Source organism: Triplophysa rosa, linkage group LG9 (genome assembly GCF_024868665.1).
Source record: "Triplophysa rosa linkage group LG9, Trosa_1v2, whole genome shotgun sequence".
In the NCBI taxonomy this organism is placed as follows: domain Eukaryota; kingdom Metazoa; phylum Chordata; class Actinopteri; order Cypriniformes; family Nemacheilidae; genus Triplophysa; species Triplophysa rosa.
The window spans coordinates 15617705-15642724 of record NC_079898.1 but is presented as its reverse complement, the minus strand read 5'-3'; the positions used below and the strand labels follow the sequence as shown (position 1 = coordinate 15642724).

The 25020-nt window shown below is 39.2% G+C and overlaps 1 protein-coding gene across 2 annotated transcripts in view; it reads left to right on the top strand.

The window, feature by feature from the left end:
- adka (adenosine kinase a) overlaps positions 1–25020 on the top strand; it is a 133823-nt gene that overhangs the window by 5546 nt on the left and 103257 nt on the right. For both annotated transcript variants that reach the window (XM_057341558.1, XM_057341557.1), the window contains exons 3-4: positions 1362–1415; positions 21939–22017. In XM_057341558.1, coding sequence (XP_057197541.1) covers positions 1362–1415; positions 21939–22017 — 133 coding nt within the window. The remainder of the gene's footprint in view (positions 1–1361; positions 1416–21938; positions 22018–25020) is intronic.

Genomic DNA, 25020 nt, shown 5'->3' with positions numbered 1-25020 from the left:
TTTATAACTTTCTTTCTTCCGCAGAACACAAAAGGAGATATTTTAAATAAAGTTGGTAACCGAACAGCACTGGCCCCCATTTACTACTTTATTGTATGGACACAAAACCAATCCAAGTGAATGGGGGCCAGTTTATCAACATTCTTAAAAATATCTGCGGATTCTGCAGAAGATAGAAAGTCATGCAGGTTTGAAATGACAAGAGGGTGAGTAAATGATGACAGAATTTTTATTTTTGGGCGAACTATCACTTTAATGCCTCTGGTGTTTTATAAATAAGTTTTGTCTGACATGAGTTTAAAGGGATAGTTATCCCAAAAATGAAAATTCTGTCATTCATTTCTCACTCTCTAGCTGTATAAATTTCTTTGTTTGGTTGAACACAGAGAAAGATATTTGGACATATGCTTGTAACTAAACAGTTCTTGTGCACCATTGACTTCCATAGTAGAAAAAATGTCAATGGTAGTCTAAGGTTTCCCAGAGCTGTTTGCTGTCCTACGTTCTTCAAAATATTTTCTTTTGTGTTTAACAGAACAAAAACATCTAAAGTAATTTTTCCTACTATGGTAGTCAATGGGGTCCTAGAACGGTTTGGTTATAAGCATTCTTCCAAATATCTTTCTAAATTTATACAGATTTGGAACTCGAAGGTGAGTAAATGATGACAGAATTTTCCTTTTTGGGTGAACTATCCCTATAAAATGAAAGGGGGAAAATAATAATTTACAATTGTGTGTTCATTTAGGTCAATAATTACGGCTTAACAAAAAGGGTTTTGTGCCTAAGCTGCTGTCGCATATACTTGTCCTTATCTCAGGGGTGGATGGGTCTGTTCTCTGTAGATTATACTTGTCACACCATGTCCCAGTTTGGTTTTTCTTAATACCTATTTTACATCATAGCACCAATAAAAACAATACAACGTTATCTACAAAGAGATCTACAGGTTTGGCATGCAAGGCTGCATATATTGAGTGGTTGAGCACTGTTCAAAACACAAGTGCAAAAACTGTATGTAAGTGTAACAGCCACCACCAGTCAGTTTTTCAGAACTTATACTTTATTTATTTGGTACTACACAGACTGTTGATGTACCGGTATTGTTTCTTTAAAAATATTGACTACTTCAGAAGTAACCTACCAGTAACCTTTGACATCCCTGTCCCTGCTGTAGATTGTGAACCAATAAATGTTTGTTTAGAATTAAAGCAGAATATCTGTTTAATATGAAAGATTACATCAAAGCATCACACATTCACTATCCTCAGTCAATCATGTTTAATTTTCTACAACTGTACTGTGTTTTATGCAACAAATTTCTTTGTTTACCATTTTTATTGTCTTTGTGTGTCTCACAGGTATGGACTCAAGCCAAATGACCAGATTTTAGCAGAGGACAAGCACAAGGAAATGTAAGTTTAAGTATCATGTTACAATTGATATGGATATTTATTTTTATTTAATGTTTTCATTATGCCATGTGGAACGTTTGTCCCTGCTTGCATGTATTATAAACTACTCAGGAGGAAATAAGTGAGTATCAGTAGCTGCGTTTCCTTTGCCCTTCAAAATGCGCAAATTGAAATAGTGCATTGAAAATACGCTCAATGGAAACCCGTCAATTTAGCAAAAACTCCCAAAATCACGCTCGCATGAGGTGTTTTTTCAGGCAGTACGATAAAGGCATATTTCGCAAAACTGCAATGGAAACTATTTTTGTCGCATTTACAAGTCACATGGCGTACAAAAGTCACATGACCAGTCGCGGTAGGTTTGGGAAGAACATTTGGAAAGATAGGATGTAAGGAATTCACATTAAGTAATATCTTATATGATGGCCAAATGCAGGAAAATGAGTGAGTGCAGTATGGAGATTTATTAGGGACAATGAGGTAACATGAAAATATAAGGAAATATAGACATTTCTCTTCACACTTTCATCACAGTAGGTGGCACTATGCACTAAAGTTTGTTTGCAACCTGCCATAAAACGTGCAAAGAAGTATGGCATCTTGTCGCGAGAAGAAACAAAATGCCTTTAATCGCAAAACATCATTTAATGGAAATGCAGTCATTCCGCAATACTTTTTAAATTGACATTTAGAAAATATCGTGTAAATCTATAATGGAAACCTGGCAAGTGTCTGATCCCATTTAATACAGAGAGTTATAAGAACATGCCAAGCATTTGCAGCAAGCAGCAGCTTTCACACATGATAAAATCGAGAGATGTTACATCAGTTATCTGAAGAGTTTATGTTCTTTGCTCTCAGGAATTTATACCGTGATGCTTGGACCTTTAGAGACAGAAAAACAGTGATGCAGTATATGCTCTCGGCAGCTTTAGGGTAACACGCACCTTTGTTTGAAGCATCTGTAGGTGCATTTGATTATACCACAGTTGCATCATAAAAGCACATTATTCTGCTTCATTCTGCTGTCAATCCCGAGGGGTTAGAGTCCCTAGCAGGCCTAGACTTGGAAAAGGGTTTATGAGTCAGTTGAAGAGAAGTAGAGCAGTATTGCTTGTTACATGTAATAATTACCTGACATTTTGAGATGTTTAACTTGTTTACCGTTAGTCAAGTTCTTCTTTACCAGATGTGTGGACTCTGTGCCTGTCTAGTTTTTTAGTTCTTTATTGTCCAGCTACTGTTGGTCAGAGGGCACCAGACTGATGGTGTCATGAGTGGTCAAAGTTTTAAGAGGTAACAATGGATACTGTTCTGTTGCAAAACCTGAGGAGGAACATGATTCAACCAGTCACAGGCATGTGTTCAAGCAACCTCCCATGTGCCCATTCAGTACTAGTGTTGGGTTTTTAAAACCAACAAATGAGATTTTTGAGAAAGAATGCATCTTGTGTAACAGATTTAAAGTGTAAGCTTTTCACAATTTCAAAGCCTTTTATCACAGTAACATCAAGCCTTATGTTTTATGGGAAAGAACAGCTTTAACCCATCTGCTTGTGTTCCACAGAATAGGTTTGCAATGACACAAGGTGAAGTGACAAAATTGTATTTTTACATAATTTTACATTACTCTAGTATTGCTATCCATGACAACAGTGTATTACATGGCTCTTAAACTTCAGCATGATATCATATAATGATTTGTTTTTTTCATTCTTTGACTTTCCAAATCAGATGACCGTGTTTATGTGTAACATCACGTGGTTTTAGGGTTGTTTTTGTTTTGCTTCATAGCTTAGTGTGTTTTAAGCGTACACGGAGCACTAAAGCATGGATCTGACAAAGACCTTTTGCACTGTTGGTTTATTCAGCTGTGTTGGACTCTTCCTCTCTCTGTATGCTCTGATCAGACCAGACAGTGTGTTGCTTCAGTATGCACAATGTAAAACAAAGTCTGTTCTTCATGCTTGAAACAATATAGCATATTGTCTGTAAATCTTTGGACTGCATGTGTCTTTTTGCTTGTTGCACAGATGTGTGTGTTAAATTTACACTTGTTCACTTTGAAAGTGAGACTCGTGGTAATCATTATCTCCTGTGTGCTGGTAACTGAAAACCACAGCTAAATGTTTTATTTGCTCATGAAATATTTTCTCTGAAGTGATGGCTCGCATTGAGGTCAGAACTTGGCTCATCATTAATCACGATACTTGATAAATCTTCTATATATGATTCGGCCTAAAGCATGTTGGACCTCATCTTAAAGGGACAGTTTACCTAAAATGAAAATTCTGTCACGAATTACTCAAACCTTTATAATTTTCTTTGTTTGGTTGAACACAGAGACAGATATTTGGACGAATGCTTGTAACCAAACATTTCTTGGACTCCATTGACTACTATAGTAGGAAAAATGACAATGGTAGTCAAGAATGCCCCAGAACTGTTTGCTGTCCTACATTCTTCAAAATATCTTTTTTTGTGTTCAACAGAACAAAAGGTATAAGGTAATTTTTCCTACTATGGTAGTCAATGGGGTCCAAGAACTGTTTGATTATAACTTTAGCGTTCTTCCAAATATCTTTCTCTGTGTTCAACCATACAAAGAAATTTATACAGATTGTTTATGGGAAAATCTAAATATTAAACTTACAAATTAAAGTTGCTTTATCAAATTGTTATATATAAAAAAAGATGCTTAAGGCCATACTATATTGTAAACACACTGCAGGTCGTGCCTTTAGCTGTTTTAAAAATGTGGTGGCTTTATTGCTTAAATACAGAGTTTAGTCTTTTTGAATAATACTGTTCATTTCACTGTTCAGTGCTACTGTAGATGGGTGTGACTGAACCGTGCTTGACTTTTAGATCACTATTATGTGTCCTAATATTTGGCTTTAGGTTTTCTGGATACATTTTTTGGCATGTTTCTGTGCTTCTGTGATTACGAGGCCCTTAGATTCAATTAAGCTTTATTTGTGTAGCACTTGTCACAATAAATACATATTGCTCAAAGCAGCTTAATGGGAAATAGTGCCAATAGTGCCACCTATGACTCACAGTGAGCAAGCCAGAGGCTAATATGGCTAAGAAGAACTCCCTAACAAACCATAGAAGGAGCCAAGACTCAGCAGGGGGAGACTCTCTGAAGTACAGGCTTGTTGAGAGAAGACTGGCAGTGTTGAATTACAGCCATTTATTGTGCACTGATAGAAATGTTTTAGTCTCTGAAATGTTTTTGCGGTGTATTTGGAAATAAGATAATGAGATACTTAATATCAGGTTTTTAGTAGGAAGAGTCTCCGAGGATTAATTTCCATATATATGCAACACTGCCATCTTGTGACAAAGACAGAATTTAGTTAAGTGTTGCATTTACAATAGAATTAATATTTTTTGTAGCTCTTTAAAATAAGGTTGTGTTTATTAACAATTACGGAATGCATTAGCTAACATGAACTAACAATGAACAATACTTGGACAGCATTTATTATAGTGAAAAATAAAAATTCTGTCATTTACTCACCTTCTTGTCATTTCAAACCTGTATGACTAACTTTTTCCGCAGAACCCCCAAAAATATATTTTGGAGAATATTGTTAATTGGCCCCCTTTTACTTGCATTGGTTTTGTGTCCATACAGTAAAAGTGAATGGTGGCCGGCGTTGTTCGGTTACCAACTTTCTTCAAAATATCTTCTTTTGTGTTCTGCGTTAGAAAGAAAGTCATAAAGGTTTGAAATGACAAGAGGGAGAGTAAATGATGACATAATTTTCGTTTTTGGGTGAACTATCACTTTAATGTTAGTTCATGGTAATTTCAGCATTTACTACATGTTGTAACTGTTAACATTAGTTAATGCACCATGAATTAACATGAATAATTGCATTGCCGTTGACTAAGGTTAATACATAAAAACTATATTGTTAGTTCATGTTAGTTAATGCATTTACTCATTTTCACAAATATAATCTTATTTTAAAGAGTTACCATTTTGTCTTGGTGTAATTTGTAATGTAGCAGTATTGGAAGCATCTTTATCATGTATTAAAATGTAAAATGACTAGTCGTTTACAGCTCTGTAATGTCATTATGTCATAGTAGTAGTTATGGTTATTGCTGTTTTAGTGGCGTGCTTGAAATGACACAGTATTTAGTTAAACACATGGTAGATGTGCTACCACATCCAGCCAGCAGGTGGCAGCATTAGCTCAGGGCATTTTTATAGTGTTAAACAACACAATGCCACAGGGTGGCTTTGACTCATTCTCAACTGAAAATCTTATATTTCACATTAGCTTTGTTTAGCAGGGGATGAACAGTTTAGCTTTTTCCCAGACTGGCAAACTATGTTTTTAATTAGGTTATTTTGTAATACTTGTCATTTACCAAAGCTGTACAAATATTAAGCATACAGCACTCGCTCCACATAAGCAGCTAATAAGTACTACTCATTGAAAAATCTACAGGCTTTGATCAATGTCCTTTGTTCCATAGATTGTCCTAATGCTGTGAAGTCTGTGGGCAATGTGTCCCCCCCCAGAGACAGCTGAGTCGGACTGTTTCCTCTGTCTCTGATGGAGCTCATTTTGATGAGTGTGCTGTTCTTTATTTGAGAGCGCGGGCAGGAAAAAAGAGTTGCTGCACACCTAAAGCTATACTGCAGGTGCGAGGATTGGGGAGAAATAGTATATTTGAGAGGACAAACCTTTGCAAATTGTGCACACTTGCAATATGAGCTTTTACTCCGCAGTGTTTTGAGGCAGAGAGCTTTGTCAACATTAAAGGAAAAAAAGATTGGCAGGGATGCTTAGCACTTCGAGTTGGAGGACGGGCACAATTAATCATCGGCGCTGCTTTCCTGACACTTGTGCTTGAGAGCTGTACACTTGGAGAACAAATACTGTTCACCTTAATGAGCCACAAACTTCCACTGTACGGTCCTGTTAGATTATCCCTGTGTGAGCTTTCCTCGCTCTGCCTTCCCATTGGCAGACATGCATCGGTGCTCCGCCAACCCTGGCTGACTCGTGAAAGTGCGGCTAAAACGCCACACCTCGGGATTGGGTTGCAGAGGTCAGTCTGGTGACCTTACTGTGACCTTAGAGAAAGAATGATGCGTTTAGAGATGCTCATATTGGTTCAATAGTTTTGTTTTTGCTTTATAATTTTCATCATTTAAAAAGTCACGACTCAAACCAGCATCAAGTATTCCCTAAAACAAGCAACTTACCAACCTGTCAAATATGTAAATCTAAGATGGTTTGTGGACAGGGGTCAACTTCAGGATCTCGCCTCTCACAATCAATTGTCCCTGGCTGTTCCAACTCCATCTCTGGCTCCTGCCTGATTCATTTCCCATCATCCTCTCTTTACAGTCAGATCTCCTCCCCTCTCTATAAGTGATTTCCCCTAATGGCTCAATGTCCGAGCACTAACCTCTTCATCTCAACCCTGCGTCCATTCTGCCCAATCCCTGAAAAGAGAGAGAGACCGTGTTTATCATCATTCAAACCCCGCTCTACGTTCTCAGATTCATGTGCTGTGAATTACGGCGGCAGTAACCCAGCTGCCAGGAAAGCTCCAGACTGTACGCCGCATCCCGGCGTAGAAATGCAACATTGGCTTTTACGGCCACTGTGGGATTTTCCATTGGTCTTTGCCCTCGCAGGTGGGGACATAGATCTCTTTCTACCGAGGCGGGTTGTAGCCAAGTGTTACAAGTCAGGTAGAGTCGTCCCAGATTTAGTCCTGTGTGTTCTTATTTTAATGTCTGTTTGTTCTTTCTAGTCAAAGCTGGACGGTCTCTAATTGCTAAGCTGCAGGCCGCCGTGGACCTCGGCCAGGCCGTCTGTTTTCATGCTGCACTAAATGCTGGCCTGATGGCGGTGGGCTGCTCCCCCTCCACCATCTCTTTACGAGCGCGCACGTCTGCCATGTTTACAGCGTTCGGAGGCCTCGCCTCGCCACTCCTGTTTGGTTGTGTTGGGTTGTGAACGGCCACAAACCCCCAGCTTTGATTTTAATCGTCTTAAATCACTCTATAAACTGACCTCAGACCTGCTGCTTTGTGCTTACTGCCTCCCTAGCACCTCATTACGAACAGAGCTGAATGATCGTGTGCACTCTGTTGCCCCCTAGTCCTGGCTTTGATTTTAGTCGAGACGCACCGTCTGTGTGTGTGTGTGTGTGTGTCCTCCAGCAGGTGGAGCCGTAAATCACAGCGCTCTTGACCGTTGGCCAACTACCATCATGGAAAATATGCTGGGTGTGTAATGAAGTATTGTCGGGTGTGTTAGAGGAATACATTTTTCCTAATGCGGTATTGTTGAATGATTCTGATGTTTTTAACAGGGCGGTGATGAGCAGCGGCTCCCTCAGGTTTGGCGTTGTTTAGGCTGAGCCATTCGAGATGAATGTTTGTTTATTATTGTTTTTTATTAGTGATTTATCTGTTTTTACAGTGTTGAGGTGCAAGATAAGCTCACAGTGTACATAAAGGAAAATCCAATGTATTGTGCCAAGGGGAAACCAGCATTAGTTTGACTCCAGCAGTTAAACGTATTGTAACCTAACTTGTAACCTAATTTAAACAGTTGGGCCATGTGTGTAATTACCCTCATTTATCTCTGACTGATTCCCAGCCAAAAGTTCTTTAAATGAGCATACTTTTACAGAAACGGAGATCCTACAGTCATTTTGTGGGAGTAAATTGGACTGGAAAATTCCGCTTTCCTTTCTTCTTCATTACCGAAGAAACACTTGAACGGCGCACTCCTAGATGGTTCACATTAGGCCGTACGCTGTTCTCTGCATGGGTATGAATTATTGACATGGAACATCACAGCTCGACGGATCATCCCGTCTGCTTCCCTCAGGAGATCAGTCAAGGGCAGTCTCTTTAGTTGGGGTTTGAAGAGCAGAGGAAGGTCTATCTTGTGCCATCTGCCTGCTTTCAAACTTAGCATGTCTTTATATGCTGCTCTGTCAGTCTAATTGTAACCTGGACTGTCACAGCGGAGACGTGCTCTTTGGGTACATGACGGGTACATTTCCTGACGGCGCTCCGTGTGTGAGGGGTCACACAAACTTCACTCAAATGCTCAGGTTTGATGCTCTTGACCTGAAAAGGATCTGATGGCAGTAACCTTGCCGTTAGGACAGCGTTCATGTTAAACGGATGGCTCACCCACAAGTAAAACTTTTGATTTTTTTAATGAAGAAATCTCCTGAAAAATGTCACTTGCCACTTCTCACTCAGGGGCCCTAAACAAATTTAAATGATTAAATGGCCGAGTTTTTGAAATTAGCCCCAAAATACCCCCAAAAAAATTTGAAGCTGAGCTTGTTTATATAAAAAGTAAAAACTATACAAATTATAATTTTTAAATTTTACTAAAAAAAATTGTATCATATTTTTTAGAATTATTATATACGATATTCATCACTTTGTGTCCATGTATATGACCCAAAAAGCACATCCGTCATAAAAGTAAATACATTTCTTCATAATTTATAGGTGCGTTTGTGAGTAAAACGAATACTGTATTAATACTCATATTTTTAGCTAATTTTATTCAATTAAGGCTAAAACTCAAACTAGCATCAAATTAAAACATGGCGGCACAACATAGCATTAAATCTCATTCTTTTTTGCGTGTCTCATGACTAGTTGTTGGATTTCCTCACAAGACCACGCAAGAACCAATAACATTGAAGTTATCGTTGTGCCGCTTTATTTGATTTTAATTCTCAGAGTGTCAGAATAAAAATAAACCCCATGTCTTTCGCTTCACTCAGGTTTGCCGCCAATAATGCGACTCCCACTCGGCTGAGGGGCTTGATGATGTCTGTGTGATATGGTGATGTCATCACTACAAGCTTCATGTGCACCTGCGTCGCTCATCAAAAACGGATCATTTCCGATTTGTACGTCTCGTCGTTAATATTTGTTAAGTTAATGACTAGATTCAGATTGATAGATTGCCAAGGCAACGCGACATGAGGACGGCGTCCGTGACATCACGGGATAATTAGGCCCGCAAGCGCGCGCGAGTATTTGCAACTGCGCTGATTTGCATTTTAATACGTTGTTAGCATAGGTGAAGGTTTATCTCCTCTTGATTAGATTCCAGTGATGTAATTACAATGCGGAGTTTTACTTCTCAGAAAGGGCACCGCGCATAAACATCAATATGATTACCAGTAATTGTTTCAAAACAAATAAGCGGTCGGGTAATCAGTCAACGGGCCGCCTCTGAATTGTTTTGGAAGAAGGCCTCCACCGCAGAACGTCGCGCTCGCCTCATTTTAACATCTCCGTTTAAATTGGCTTTCCACTTGTCAGAGTAAAGAATATTTTAAAGATGAGTGGTGAAGGCTCAGAGGTAATCAGTGCTTTTAATGATCTTATTTGTGCGTGAGTGGCTCTGTAGACATTACTTAAGAGTCGTTGAGAGAGATGAGACGCCGCGTTTGAAAAGCTGTCCCCTGACAGCCAGATCCATCCATTTATAAAAGAGGAATTATTATTGACTTTCCCCTCTCTCTATCCTTCCGTCCGTCCGCTCTTTTAAAATACAAAACAACCTTGGGAAGCTTAGAGAAGAGAATAAGTAATGACATCGTCGTCACGCTGAGACGTGGCTTGCCGTGAAATGGGCTATTGATTTTAAACAGATAAACTGTGTTCCCTTTTTGTGTCGAGAAATTACCGAACAATTTAATTAGGGCTGGAACAACAATATTTATTGCCAGATTTGTTTTGTACCCATCCACCCCTCTCTGATTTCCTCATGAAGTTCTTGTTAAACTACCGGAACAATTACACAAACCATGTTGCATAGCTTGATGTCTTTCATGAGCGACAGTGAAGGAGAGAGAGCGAGAGAAAGGAGGAAAAATAATATATGCATTGATCACACTGTTAATTCCTGAAGGTCTGGCAGTCTTGGCGCAGCAGATGACTCTGTTGAAACAAGGATTGACGTTCGCCTTTACATTCCGTGTCATCCTGCATTGTTTGCGCGTGTCCCAGTGCGTCTGTTAGCTGTTTGTGTAAATATAGCCTTCAGTCTCTATCAAATGAGAAAACTCTCTCAGGTGATTTTCAAGCTGCTCTGCTTTGTCAGACGACATTTGTTATTCGTTCTTTCCTTTGAAACCATCGCACCTACTCGCATGCATGTTATACATTTACATTGTTTGCTAAACTGATTCTGTTTTAGTCAGAATTTACAGGTCGTTAATGACGTCCTTTGGTTTCAGTGCTTCGGGATGGCCCATGACAGCTGTTTAGGGTGGAGAATGATATGTGCGCGCTCGCCGCTAAATGATTAAATGGTTAAAAGGCTCTTGATTGTAGCCGAGCCACGTGATCCCCTGGGCCCCACGAGGGGGTAAAGGTCCCGAGGCAGCTGCTGCTTTTGAGCAGGACTCCTTAAGCCCTCTGAGAGCGGGGGCCCCTCGCCGTCTGTGCTCCAAGGTGCTGAAAAACAGTTATTCAAGCCCATATCCAATGAGCCCCCGTGTGTCTGTGCGCGAACGGGATAGTGTGTGCGTGTTTGATTCCAATACGTCCCCTTGTGTGAAATAAACACCCAGGCTGCTCAGATTCCCCAGTGCGGATGACTAGGAGCAGGTGTCCCCCAAAGATTTATTAAGTCTTTTCCATCTCTCTCCATTAATGTGGTGAATTTGCTCTAGCGGGGAGGAGGCCCTCACAGGAGGCCACAGACATTCCGTCTGTCTATGATCCGGACGCGAGGGGCCGTGCGTGAGAGCACGTCAACCGCCGCGTTCCATAGAGGACTGGCTTAACGGCGCCGTTTCATGTTTTACGTAAGCGTGTTTGAAAGGGGGGGTTCTTGTCGCCCTCAGCCCAGAGAAACATTGCTTCAGTCACTTTTGAAATCTGAGCTGCACCTTTGTATGGGTATGTGTCAAAATTGACATAAAAAAGAGACAGCCAAGCCTGAAGAAAAAGGTAGCTAGGTGAAAAGTTACACGTTGTGACCCACCACTTCCTTTTGAGAGTTAAAGCTGTGAATAAGCAAGGTGTCACAATTATATATTGTACAGCTCTATAGGTTTTCTAAACATGTTTTAAAGTCCAGTATGTTATGTTTTGGGGGATCTATTGACAAAAAATGCAATATAATATACAAAACTTAGTCTTCAGAGGGGTTTTTATTACCTAAGAATGAGCTATCTACATACGCCGCGGTAATTCGCTTTTGTTTCTATAGTAGCCCTAAACAGACAAACAACTGCTCTACAGAGCGTGTTTCGTAAATACGTTATCTCCTTCAGCAAAAGAAGTGAAACGTAATGACATCTTAGTTCTGTGTCAGCTGCCGCAGTGCTTTGAAAGGGAGGGGTGGAGTGAGCCGTTGGTTGCAATTTGCAACCTCACCACTAGATGCCGCTAAATTTCAGACACTGGATCTTTAAATCCAGTTACTTTTTAATGTATTTTTTCAGAAAACAAATTCCCTTCCTTTCAATGTATGTGAGAAAATTCAGGCTTCGTAGAAATGTTTTGAAGTAGGTGGAAATTTCCAGGAGTGTTATGATTAACACGGAGAGCAGTCAAGGTGGCGGTCCCCCCTCCTGTGGAAAGTGCTCCGTACAGGTTAGCGTTTAAGCTAGCACATGGTCCTGGAACAGAGAATACTGATGGAGACATTAGTCAGGCTGCAATTGGGGGTTTATTTTTAGAGGGTGGCATTTAAAGCCAGGACACTTGGTTCTGCCTGCCTGTTAATGACTCATCTGGAGAGAGAGAGTGAAGGAGAGAGAGAGAGAGGGCTTTTTGCCCAGCTGCCAGCAAAAACAGCATTCTGTATTGTCACACAGCAGCCCTCTGGCTCTCACAGACCTCAGATCAGCATGTGACGTCCAGTTTTCAGAGTTGACTTTTGTGGAATATGTTGTTGAAACGCTGTTGCACTTGCTGTAATACAACGCACGCAACCGCAAAACAAGTATCAAATGTAAAAGTTGCCTTCTAGGTTTCTATCTTAAATGGTTTGGGTCAGTTTTCTGACAGGCCTGTATAATTCACTTGTTTATTGAGAGGCCAACGCTGACGTGCGAGCATCGACCACCTTGTTTCTATTTAAACGCGGGCCGCTGGCGAATGAATGGCCGCTTTGTGGGTTCGGTCAGTAAGATGCTTGTAAATTGTACATTTCCTCTCTGTTCCTGCGTTTATGTGGAATTTACATGACAGCTACATTAATAATGTCCCACGCTCTTGCCACCTGGTATGTGCATTTCCAAATAAATGAACCCATCTATTTCACTTCATAATTCAGATGTGCTCGGCAGTCAAAAGTTTATCCTGACTTTTCACGACCACCCAACAGCAGGTTATATCTGTTCCCCGCCATTAATCCTGACTGTGTGTGTGTGTCTGTATAGGCGTCTGTATGTGTGCTCGTGCATGTTTTTATGTGAGGACATGAGTTGGCTCATTCTAGTTGGGCCTCTGCAGAATTCGTTTGTCAGTGAACTCTTGCTATGATTTCAAACGGGAAAACAGGGCAGTTCTTTTAGAGGTCATGTTGTGTGTGAATAGCTCTAACAGATGCTATATAAATCTTTAATAGAACGTACTGTATAGACATGCACCTAATCCCAGTACATCCTGGTCCAGACAGTCTCTCCCGAGCAATGCTGGAGAAATACAGCACCTTTGACATTCACCATACACTAGATGTCTTAATTAAAAGAAATGGTTTACACGAGAATGAAAATGTAATCATTTTCATTATCATGTTTATTCAAACTTGATTTAGTTTCTTTAGTTAAACGTCTTTTTACTGCAGAATGGCTTTTTACTATTTCTAGGTATGTGCATAGGTACAATTATCATTTTTGTTTCATTCTGTGAACTACTAACAATATTTCTCTCAATCTTCATATAAAAATATTGTTTCTATTTGCATTTATTTGCATAAAATGAAAACTAGATGCTCTGTATATTTTCACACCTCAATTACTACAAAGAAAACAAATTCATATTCACTTTTAAGCAATTTAACAGTAATATTTGTGCATGTATTTAGTTTTTATGTGTCTTGTCATGCTGTCAGTCTTTCCCATTGCTGTTGGATGACTTTGTCACTCTTGAGGTTTGATTTTGTTGAAATTCAACAGACACTGGACTGGAATGGACACAATTATACATCTAGAAATGCTGATTAAATGAAAATTTGGAATGGTCTCCCATTTTTTCAGAAGCTTTATATATACATGTATGTGTTTTTAAGGTTAAAATTGAAGTCCTTATTGAAAGGCTTTGACATCTGCTCTAACTCTCATTGGCGCCTTCATGAGAAAAGTAAAGAACATAATATATATATTTATTTTGATCTTCTCCATGAATTGTTTGGTCTGGTTTACAACCACTCTAAATGATTTTTTTATTACACGATTATAGTGTTTTTACATTCTTTTTGACTTAAAAGCTTAATTCCCCAACAATTGTAATTGCGTGTAAAAGAGTGACCGGTACATTCAGTACTGTTATATTTGGAACAACATGAGGCGAGTATATAACACATTTTATTTTGGATAACTATTCCTTTAACAATTGTTCGACGTGACGGATCACTGTGTACTCGGAGAGCAATTTCTCAATTGATAAAAATTAAATTAAGCTCTCCACTAAAAGCTGCTCTACAACTGCTTATTGCACAGTTTCTCACCGCATCGCAGCGCCTTGGCATAAACTTCAACACGCACTGCGCTTTATTATTCAGCCGGGCAATTACTCACAAAACAAACTGTTCCTAGTAAAGCATTTCTGCTCTTTTTATGATCTCCTCCACTTGCACCCTTGAGTGTTTTCCATTGATTCCTCAAGGAGCTCTGGACTTATATAAACCCTTGTTTACAGACAAAAAGCCTTATATTTATTTGTCAGCTGTCGTCTCCTGTGTACAACACATCCTCGGCCGGGAACATATTTGTATCAGCGTTACTAGCTCAAAGAAGAATTGTATACTTGATGTGATCGTAGCTCGACTCTAGGTTGATCAGCACGCTCCCAAAGCACTGCTGAACAGTTCATCTTGAGATGATCCAAAGGAGATCCGTGAATCATTGAGGGCCTCACACACTGCTGAACTTGTTTTATTTACAGCCCTAACACTGTGTTTTCTATCAGACCTCTTATCTAGATCTTGACACAGTCCTTTTCTCTGACGGGGTGTTTTATAATGAGTATCTAAGAGCTTGTTGTTATTGTTAGTTCTGTATGTTTAGCGTGTGCCGTATCTGCTGTCATGAAGGCAGTAGGAATGGGCATTTAAAGAAAAAATAATATTCGAAAATCACACCCTTCCACCGCATGCACGCATATAGGCATCACGCAAGCATGTATAGGCTACACACACTTAAACGAAGAGAGGGAGAGAGACCATTCACGCTTTCCATCTGTATGATGACAAACTGTTTCATTCATTAGGAATATAGTAATTTTAGGATAACGTGCTGAAACATAATAATATAATAAACATAACGGGATAAACATATGATGGAACATATTACGAACAGCCTGAGTGATGGCACTTACAGTATCAGCTGAGCGGAAGCATATCTTTAGCGATCATCTTAGCCTTTCTAGCATTCAACTTGGTTGATCTGATCATGAAACTAGCCGATTGCCGCTGACCTGTGGATGCTTCGCCCTCAAATGTGAATGCTCATCCTAGTGGTTGACCTATGATAAGCAATCTTCGCATTGAGTTGGCACTGCACTTCATTTTCATGAATTTTATAAAGGACCGCACACATAACTCATCGCATCAACACGGAAAACACAGGGAATTGTTTTTGTTGTTCTTTATTTTTAGACGACAATCGCACGCACTATTCGATGTTCTATAATTAAATCAACTATTCGAAAATCGTGAATCATCCTTAAAGGGCAGCGGATCTGTGATGAGCTGTCAGTGGTGTTTAGAATATGGCCTGTGTTAGTGAAGTGATGCATTCTTTCTCCATTAGAGGTCTGATCTGCAAACAATGTCGCTGGCAGAGTGGCGCGTCTCACTTCGACATTTAGAGTGAGCTGTCTCATTGTTCTTGTTTAATTGTATCCAGTTCTATTGACAAAAACAATGTTATTGGAGTGGAGGAGGATATTCTGGATCTAATTAACTGCGATTGTTGTGCTTCAAAGCTCTATCTGAAAGAATTTCCAGGACTTGACCTGGTTTTGTTTAGCATTATCTTTCTTTGTGTCCCTCTCTACCTACATCTATTTTAACAGCGTTCAGTGTAATAAAAATAAAGTGCAGGATGATGTGGTGTATCTTCAGTTGCTGTCTGAATAGACAGCTCTCATCTTGCTTTAATACGTCTAACCACAAGCATATGCCAGATATGTTGCCTCTGGTTTTGTCAATCTGATGTTTAAGCACATTCTTTTCAGCTCTTGTAACATTTGTGGTGGAGCATTTCAAAGAGCGCAGGCTGACATTTCTAACTGTGCTCCTCTTTTCATAAGTGAACATTTGGTGCTCGCAATAAAAAAAAAAAGAGGAAACATGGTCCTTGTGCTTCGTTTAAATGAAACGTTTTGATGCCCAGCCGCATTCTAGATCCATCATGGATCCTGTGGTTTACATTTACTAGGCACTTAATTGCTACATGTTATGAATGAAGGAATTTTACTTTATTTTATGTTACAGCATTGTTTGGACTGGAACCAACATCTTGTCCACCAGTAAATGATCAATTTTATTTGACCAACATCTTTTGGCATAGAGAAATTGCTTATTGTGTTTAAACATTCATTAAAAAGTTACAATAATATTACTTTTTAAGCAATAAACACATTTTCCCACACATTTATTCCATTAAAGTGACACCTATTGGAATATGCAACAACTGGAACTGTCCCTTTAAATCATAAGCACCATAACAGGCCAAGTGCACCTCAAATACCTCTTGGTTGTTTATTACCCCTTTTCAGATGAACTTGTGTTTTCCTCTTTCTTTTACCTTCAGCATCTCGTGAAGCTTTAATAGAAAACTCTCCCCTAGCTCCAACAACCTCAGCTACACGACTTCAAGCCTAGTTTCCATCCCCAGATCCACACCACCTCCTCCCACTGTACCACTTACTCCCTTTGTCACCACTCCACTGCCGCCCAATTTACATTTCTGATATAAGAGGCTTCTCACAATTGATTGTGTTTTCCACAATCTGACTGGAGTGCGGCTTTGATGTGGTTCGTGGAGTGCCTAGACACAAGGCTGTGTGTAGAGTAGTGTTTGCCTGTGGCCATTGATGAACAGTCCCTGCCTCTCCCCGCAGGCTCGATGTTTGTTTGTGTGAATTGCTTATGTAGCCACATCAGCTGCTTCCAGTCAAGCTACTATGCAGTAAATAAAACTGCCGTCAATATTGAGCATCGCCGGTGTTACTTCCTGCTGTGAGGTGGACTGCTTTTTCCCTATTGCCGAGTTAATAAGTAAACAGTTGTGAATATCGCCTTTTTCGATCGATAACGTTCACACGTATGTTCCTTGTTGGGCCTGGTGGTTAGATTTCGATTTTTTTATTCAGCCTCTTGATGATATTCAACATATTTCTGTACTTGTTCTGAAAAATAGCTTAAGAGTTTTTTTTAGTCAGAGGAACTATAGTTTTGTCCATGCAGCCGTTGTTGCCAAGCGGATTTAAAATATTTAATGTAAGAACTAAAGCTGTAGTAAATGTCTAGTTAAAAATATGACATGTTTTACACAGTTTTTCTTCCACAAAATAATTGTTTATTCATGTGCACCAATATAACTATACTTCAAAGTAAGGGATGCACTATAAATTATTGGCCATATCGGTATCGGCCGATAAATGGTCATTTTTTGATGTTATCGGTCAATACATTATAGCCGATAAATTATGAATCATTTCCTCTGGTTAAACAACTTCATCTGCATGCTGCTCACTATTAAAATCCAGTACAGTACTGTCTATCTGTCATGATCATTCACTTACTGCTATTAGCAAAACATTGTAGATAGATATTTATTAGGAACGAAAGCATATTGTTTGAAGGCGACTGCTGTCTGAATGCTTTCTGTCTTGAGACCTGTTAGACTTGTGGCTATTGAGAACACCTTTCTGGGTTGCTCTGGAAGAACATCTATAATTGAAAATAATAATTTATATAAAATAATTTCAATAAAAATGAAAGAATCTTGAATTAGTATAAAGTAGGCTTGGTACATGATTTTCAGGGGGAAATTTTTTTTCAGTTTCAGAAAATGTTATATTAATATTTAGGTACGGTATATCAGCCAATATATCGGTTATCGGCTTCCAATGTTCAAGAATGATCGGTTATCGGCCAAAATTTACATATCAGTGCATCCCTACTTCAAAGTAATATTTAAAGGACAATTCACCCAAAAATGACAATTCTGTCATGATTTACTCACCCTCAAGTTGATCCAAATCTGTCAAAATTTCTTTGTTCGAATGAACACAAAGATATTTGGAATTGCCGTTGATTACCATAGTAGGTTAACTTGGTAAATTTCTTTGTTCTGTTAAACACAAAAGAAGATATTTTGAAGAATGTAGGGAAGCAAACAGCTCTGGGGCACTTTTGACTACCATTGTCATTTTTTCTACTATGGTAGGCAATGGAGGTCAAAAACGTACATGTATTCTTCCAAATATCTTTCTTTGTGTTTATCAGACCAAATACATTTATACTAGGGGTGTAACGGTTCAAATTACTCACGGTTTTGGTTCGGTTTGTGCTATGTTCAGGGAAAAGGGACTACTGACAAATAAAATAAGAACAAATAATCAAGCTACAAGTAACGGCACCAATAAAACAACAGGTATTAAATGTGTATCCATCGACAAACATACATAGTCTGTTTTACGCATTATAATTTCTAACGAACCATTTTATGAATGCGTCGTCAGATTTAAGATGTGCCGAACCGTTGGTGGAGAACCGTGCGGTTCAATTTTTTACCGAGAACCGTTACGCCCCTAATTTATACACATTCGAGGGTGAGTAAATGCTGACAGAATTTTTATTTTTGAGTGAACTGTCCCTTTAAATAACAGCAATATTTACTCGCATATATTTTTGCTAAAACATTTTAATATGAAACATGCCTTGTTGAGTAAATTCATTGAAATGCAAAGTTTTGTCTGATTTACACATTTTAGTTACACTTATGTCTCTGTATTAATGTGCCTTCCTCATCAAGTTTCCTATGGCTGAAAAATCATTGTGAATTTTCAATGTATCACCCAGGCTTAGTTTTATTCTTCTATTGCAAGTGTTTTACTGTTCGGTTTTTCTCTGAGGGGCAGCTGTGTGTGTGTTTGGTCTTCAGCCCTGCTTTGTAACCCTTCACTGAGGCACTGTGGCAGCTCTCCCATCCAGAGTTCTCCTCCTGACCCATTTCAGGCCATAACAAAGATGTGTTCTCCAGTGGAGAACTGGGCAGAAAGTGCAAGAGGTTTTTCTGTGTGTGTGTGTGTGTGTGTGTGCGTGTGTGTGTGTGAGTGTGTAAAAGGGTAATGTGTTTGTGTGCGTATGGTCGTGGTTTGACTTGCTTAGCTCAGTCCCACGCACTGTGGTCAGAATGGTTAGTAATTTTTTTTTACTGTGCTGAGGAAGTGTGTATATTGTTCCCACGCTATGAAGAGATGAGGGTCTCGTGCGTTAGACAGGGGGCGCTGTCGGCCTCTGCACTCAGCTCTGACCCAGGGATGTTGAAAAGCAGCTTAATTATTACGACCTGATGCCGAGATGTTTAAAAATGTGCGGCACAGTTGAGTAAACTGGTTTAAATGAGGTTTTTACTTCTGTGTGAAATAAGTATCTTCATTTGGTGTTTTGTTCAATGGGTTTCATTTACCCTTTTTAGTTCCGAAAGTCCAAGCAGCTCCTTTCTCATATAATAAGTGAATAGAGATTTTATGAAAAAATGACAAAAAACTGCCATAGACCTTAAATAGGTTTGACATCATGACATTTTGTAACAAGACACATTAAAACCAACAGCATTTCCCATCGTTGACGCCAACATGCTATTTCTGCAGCCCAGACTACTTTGTTGGCCTTTTGTGTTCTGTGGAAGAAAGTCCTACGTGTTTGTAGTGACACGACGATGTGTACATTTTCGACAGGATTTCCATTTTTAGGTGAACTGTTCCTTTAAGGGGCAACTCAGTCAGGTACACACGAGCAAGACGCACGTGACGGAGGTGTCACTCCAGCCTTTTGAAGCTTTTGTAAACTGTGAAGACGAGCCGGTGTGAGAAACCGGCGCATTTGTTGTCGGGCAGCATCTTGAAGAGCCTCAACACGCCAGCCAACTCCAGCCTGAGCCTTTTGTTGCCAAGCCTGCAGAGCTCCTGTTGCTAAAGGAAGTACTTAAATGTGTAGTTATGTGAGATCTTTCCTTGCTAAAGCCAGCCCCCCGCTGCTCCTTCCTGCTCTTTGGCTGAATATGAAGTGTTGCTTGATGGGCTTTTTCCCTCTGACAGTGTCACAAGAGGAGTGACAGATCAGAGAGAGGGCTGACCCTCCTCCCAGAGGAAGTGTTGGGAGCCAGGGGTGGCACATTCATAGCCCCAAGGCCACTCTGTGCTAATGGAACATGATAAGCTTTTCATGAATCATTGTGTGAAGCTGCTTTTGTGCGCCAGTGTCTCTTTAGGCTTGGTACATCGATGCCGTCATTGCCATTCTCGGAATTCATGTGAACACGGATTGAATTTACATGTTATTTTTAGTTACTGTGTCAGAGATTTTCTTGGTATTTCATCGGCAGCCACACCTAAAGTTGCATTCTATAGCTTTTCTGTCTGGTATGGTCTTGGCTGTAGTCCTCGTCAATAACAAGCAATAAAATAGCGTAAACATTTATAGGTTATGTTTTGTACCATAATTATAAGCCTGTAAGCAACCAACTAGAGTACATTACAAATGGCACAGCAAACCACTCAGAGAGTTTGTTGACTATGCAAAATTTATGAGTGGTTTTTAGCAGGTTGCTAAGCCTATTCTGATATGTATATGTGTATATGTATATATATATATGTGTGTGTGTGTGTGTGTGTGTATGTATATATATATATATATAATTTATATATATATACTTTATGCCGTAGTGGCCAAAAGTGGAAAAAGTATCTCTTCACTCTTAAAGGGATAGTTCACCCAAAAATAAAATGTATGTCATCATTTACTCAACCTTTTGTCATTTCAAACATGCATGACTTTCTTTCGTCCGCAGAACACAATTTTGAAGAACGTTGGTATGAATATTTTGTTCAAACCTGATGGTTGTTTAAGCACATATTTCACTTTTGGCCACTCCTCTATGTATATATATATATATATATATATATATATATATGAGTCTTTGGTGTAATGTTATGCATTACCACTCAAGTTAATTTGAAATTCAAAGAATCTGCCAGCAATTTTACAAATCGACCTGCAATTTTCACCAACAGTGTCCAATCGGGCCGCAGAAGAATCAACTTCCCTTCGTAACAGCTGCCCCTAGATGATACATTAACACCAAAATATAGTTTAATATCAGAGTTTAATATAGTTTAATACCAGTATTACTAGATTAATATTTTTGTGACCCCTCACCTTCATTCACTCTATCGCACACATGTGAGTTTTCTTTATATATTCACGCATGTCAGCTTTATCCCTTACCAGACATCAGTCTCAAACATGAGCGTTACGTGAAGGGAAGCTCAGGCAAAAACACAAGCCTGCGCGTTTGTGCAAGGTCTGTTTATCCCGCTTGTGTATTCAGTGCAGAGGCCACGGGAGGTCGTGTCCTTCAGTGACTCACACTATTTGCATGCTGTTAAAATCTGTTGCCTACACCGGTCTGTGCTGAATGCTTTCCTCTGTAATAATGTCCAGACACAAGGCAGGTCGATTGTTTTCTTTGTGTGGGTCTTGTCTATGTGTGTGTCTCTACGTGCTGAGAGATTCGTGCAGAAGTACAGTACACTCACACATTCTCAGAAGGCTCACTGCCCTGCGGCATAAGTCCTCCATTTCCTGTTTACAGTGTCTGAGGTTTCCTGTTCTCAATGCATCTCCACTGGGTGATATTGTGATCTTTGCCATTTTTGCCCCGTACAAGGCTGTGTCAAAAATAAAACCTTTCATCAAAAATCCCACCTCATTTTGTACTGTTTTATGTTCAATAATTATAAATAAAAATATTCTATTCTTTGTATGTGCCTAAATATTTTTAATTTGTTATGTTTAGTATAAAAAAATTCAAACCCCACCTCATTTTGTACTGTTTTATGTTTAATAATTATAAATGTAAAATATAATCTATGTATGTGTGCCTAAATATTTTAATTGGGTATGTTTAATATAAAAAAATTAAATCCCACCATATTTTATTTTGTTTTATATTAAGTGTGCATGCATAAATATTTGACTTGATTATATTTAATAATTCTACTACCTTTCTCTTGTGCATTAGGTTTGAAGAGATAGTCAAGAAATTCAAGGTTGAATATCATGCTGGAGGTGCCACTCAGAACTCAGTGAAGGTCGCACAGGTTGGTGTTTCTCTCATGTCCTCTTTGACCTGTAGTTTTTAAAATCACAAGGGTTAAATACTATGGCCTGCAGGCTTTCTTACTAGAGGTCAAAAGATTAGAATGTCTTAACAATATTTCACAATATGATAAATAGTTTCATAAGGAAACAGTATTGCTGCAGTGTTATTATTATTTACCATTAGGACGGCTTATTTGTATATTTTTATAGTTCAAATTTTCAATTTGAAGATGACTGTTCAAAATCAAACGTCATTATTACACAGCACTCTAGAATACTTGATTCTGATTGGTCTAGTATTCATATATATAATATTTCACATGAACGTAATATAAATATGCCTAATTATCAACATATCAGATTAGATTTACAAGTGATTAAACCAAATTGCATGTTTGTTTGAATTTCATGTCTTGCCTTAAACCAAAAGGAAACGGGTTTTCCTGGCGGAGGGTCTGCATTCATTACAGATAAGCTAATAAAATATCAATATTTAATATCCAACAATTTACTCATGAGGCAAGTGGGCGTGTAATAAGCGCATAATGTGCATCCAGCCAGTTGTTATTGCAAAATAAACCCCTTCAGTGTGATCACCCTGTTGAGGTTTATTCTGCGATTGCAACCGGTTGGCTGTACAATATCCCTTACGTATAATGTTTATACACATCATTTCATTGTATTGTCAACTGTTATCTTCAAAATAATGTAATTCTTATTTAAATCTTAATTCTTAAAGTATTTCTGTTCTTTTTAACATATTTTTAATGTTTAATGTCTAAGTTTACAGGTCTGTATTTTATATACAGTATACAGCGATCACAACAGCAAGATTTAAAGATACATTTTCCTAATTTATAGCCCAAAAGAGAGGCAGACCTTTTCTGCCTTTAACTTTTGCTGGCCTGGTCTGAAACTATGGTCTCTATAGACCAATTCTAAATATGAATTTTTCCATTCTTAGTATTCCCGGGACGCGAGGCTTCACAAGTGGGAAATTTATTTGTGTGATGTTGTTTAAGGGTAACAATAGAAGAAATGTTCTTCCGTCCCTGATGGTCCAGTCGAGTGCTGTCACAGCAGAGAAGTCCGTTCAAACGGCCCTGTTACCCTCAGGGCTCAACTACAGATTGATTTTTTGTGACACAAATGTCCTGAATCCAGCACTGCTGTCTTCTGGTTCTTGTGTACTTTAGTAGGTGGTTGAGGACATTGATGCTTTTAAGACCACGGGAATGGGAGTTATTTTGATATAAATCATCTGAAAAGACGTGTGGAATTTTCTGATTATCTCCAGATGATGCACGGCATCCAAATCTGCCGATGCATTAGGCCGCGAAGCCTTTTATGCGCATGGCATCCATCACTGTGAAATACAGATCTCTCTGTGTGATGAGGTAAGACTGTGAATAATCATTTGGGTATATGCCAGCGAAAGCAAATGTGATTTCATTACTTTACCGTCTGACTGCCGTTACCGTCGCCGGCTGCATTTGTTATGACCCGAACGCAACCTGAAATGACGTACTGAAATGATTCTTCATTTAGGTCCTTTTTCTCTGGCCGCTTCCCAACATTTATTTGCTTAACGGGATTTGTTGCAAACGTCCTTGCGAGGATGTCAGCCCCGTCTGCCAGCTCTTCACCTGCTGCCGCTGATAAACGAGTCGGGGAGGTAAAAGTTGTGCCCATTTTGAAGCAGAGCTTGTTACGAAGCTGCCAGTGATGTGTGGGTTGTTAAGCACCGGTTTGATCAGACGGCTCTTCAAAGCCGGCCCATGCGAGAAGGGAGGCTTGATGCGGAACCGAGCCTCTGAGATTAACACATGGCAACACCTGGAACGCCAGGAGCAACGCAACCTGTGTGTCGGTGTCGCGGAAAACGAGAGCTTTCAAACGCAATGACATGGGCTGCCTTGTGAGCGCACATCAAAGCGCACATGTGGAGATGAGGTGCTCCAGTCGGAAGCTGCTCTCAGCCCCGGGCGCTGCTGGGTAGATGTGGGAGGGAGCATGTTCCGCTCTCACTACCCTGACCGAGATTTACCTGACCATTTACACGAGAACAGCCATTGGAGAGGCAGGGTTATCTTGCTCTCTCTTCATCACCTTTTCTTTCTTCTCCCCTGCTCCCCCTGAGACCATAAAATCAAACTGATTGACATTTGACATTACCTCTTGATTTGTTCCTCCGCAGCATCGGTCACTCCAGAGCAAGACACACTGAAAAACACATGTTAAAGGAATAGTTCACAATTGAAAGTCTTTGTTGATATTTGTTCTATGCAGCACAGTGTCATACAATGGGACCCATTTACTGATAATTGTTTTTCAATCCGTCTGAGGTTAACTGAAAACTCTTTGCAAACTTTCTGAGGGTTGTCAGTGTGCATTTAAGTTTGATCTTAAAGGGATAGTCCACCCAAATATGAAAATTGTCATGATTTATTCACCCTCAAGTTGTTTCAAACCTGTATAAATTTCTTTGTTCTGTTGAACACAAAGAAAGATATTTGGATGAATGTTAGCAACTGATATTTCTGGGGCACCATTGACTACCATAGTAGTAAAAAATATGTTATATATTTTTTCTGTTTAACACAAAAGAAGGTATTTTGATGACTTTAGCAAAACAATCAGTTCAGGGGCAACTTTGACTACCATTTTTTTAAACACCCTCAAAAATCTCAATTGCTAACATTCTTCTAAATATCTTTATTTGTGTTCAATTTTTTATTCTATTTTTGTAAAAAAAGATAGGTCGCTTTTGAACCTTAATCAATGAATAGCATTAATATCAGGTTGGTTAATATGTTCTTGTTTTACCTGTTATTTATATGGTAGAATCAAGTAACTTATTTTCTGTGTTTTTCCATTCTTTCAATGTATCTTGCAACCAAGGGCGAAGTCGGTATTTACATTACATAACATTATATTTTTCTCAAAAATCTTCATTTTAAACTGCCACTGAATAATGGTATGTGTGCATACTCATAGAAAAG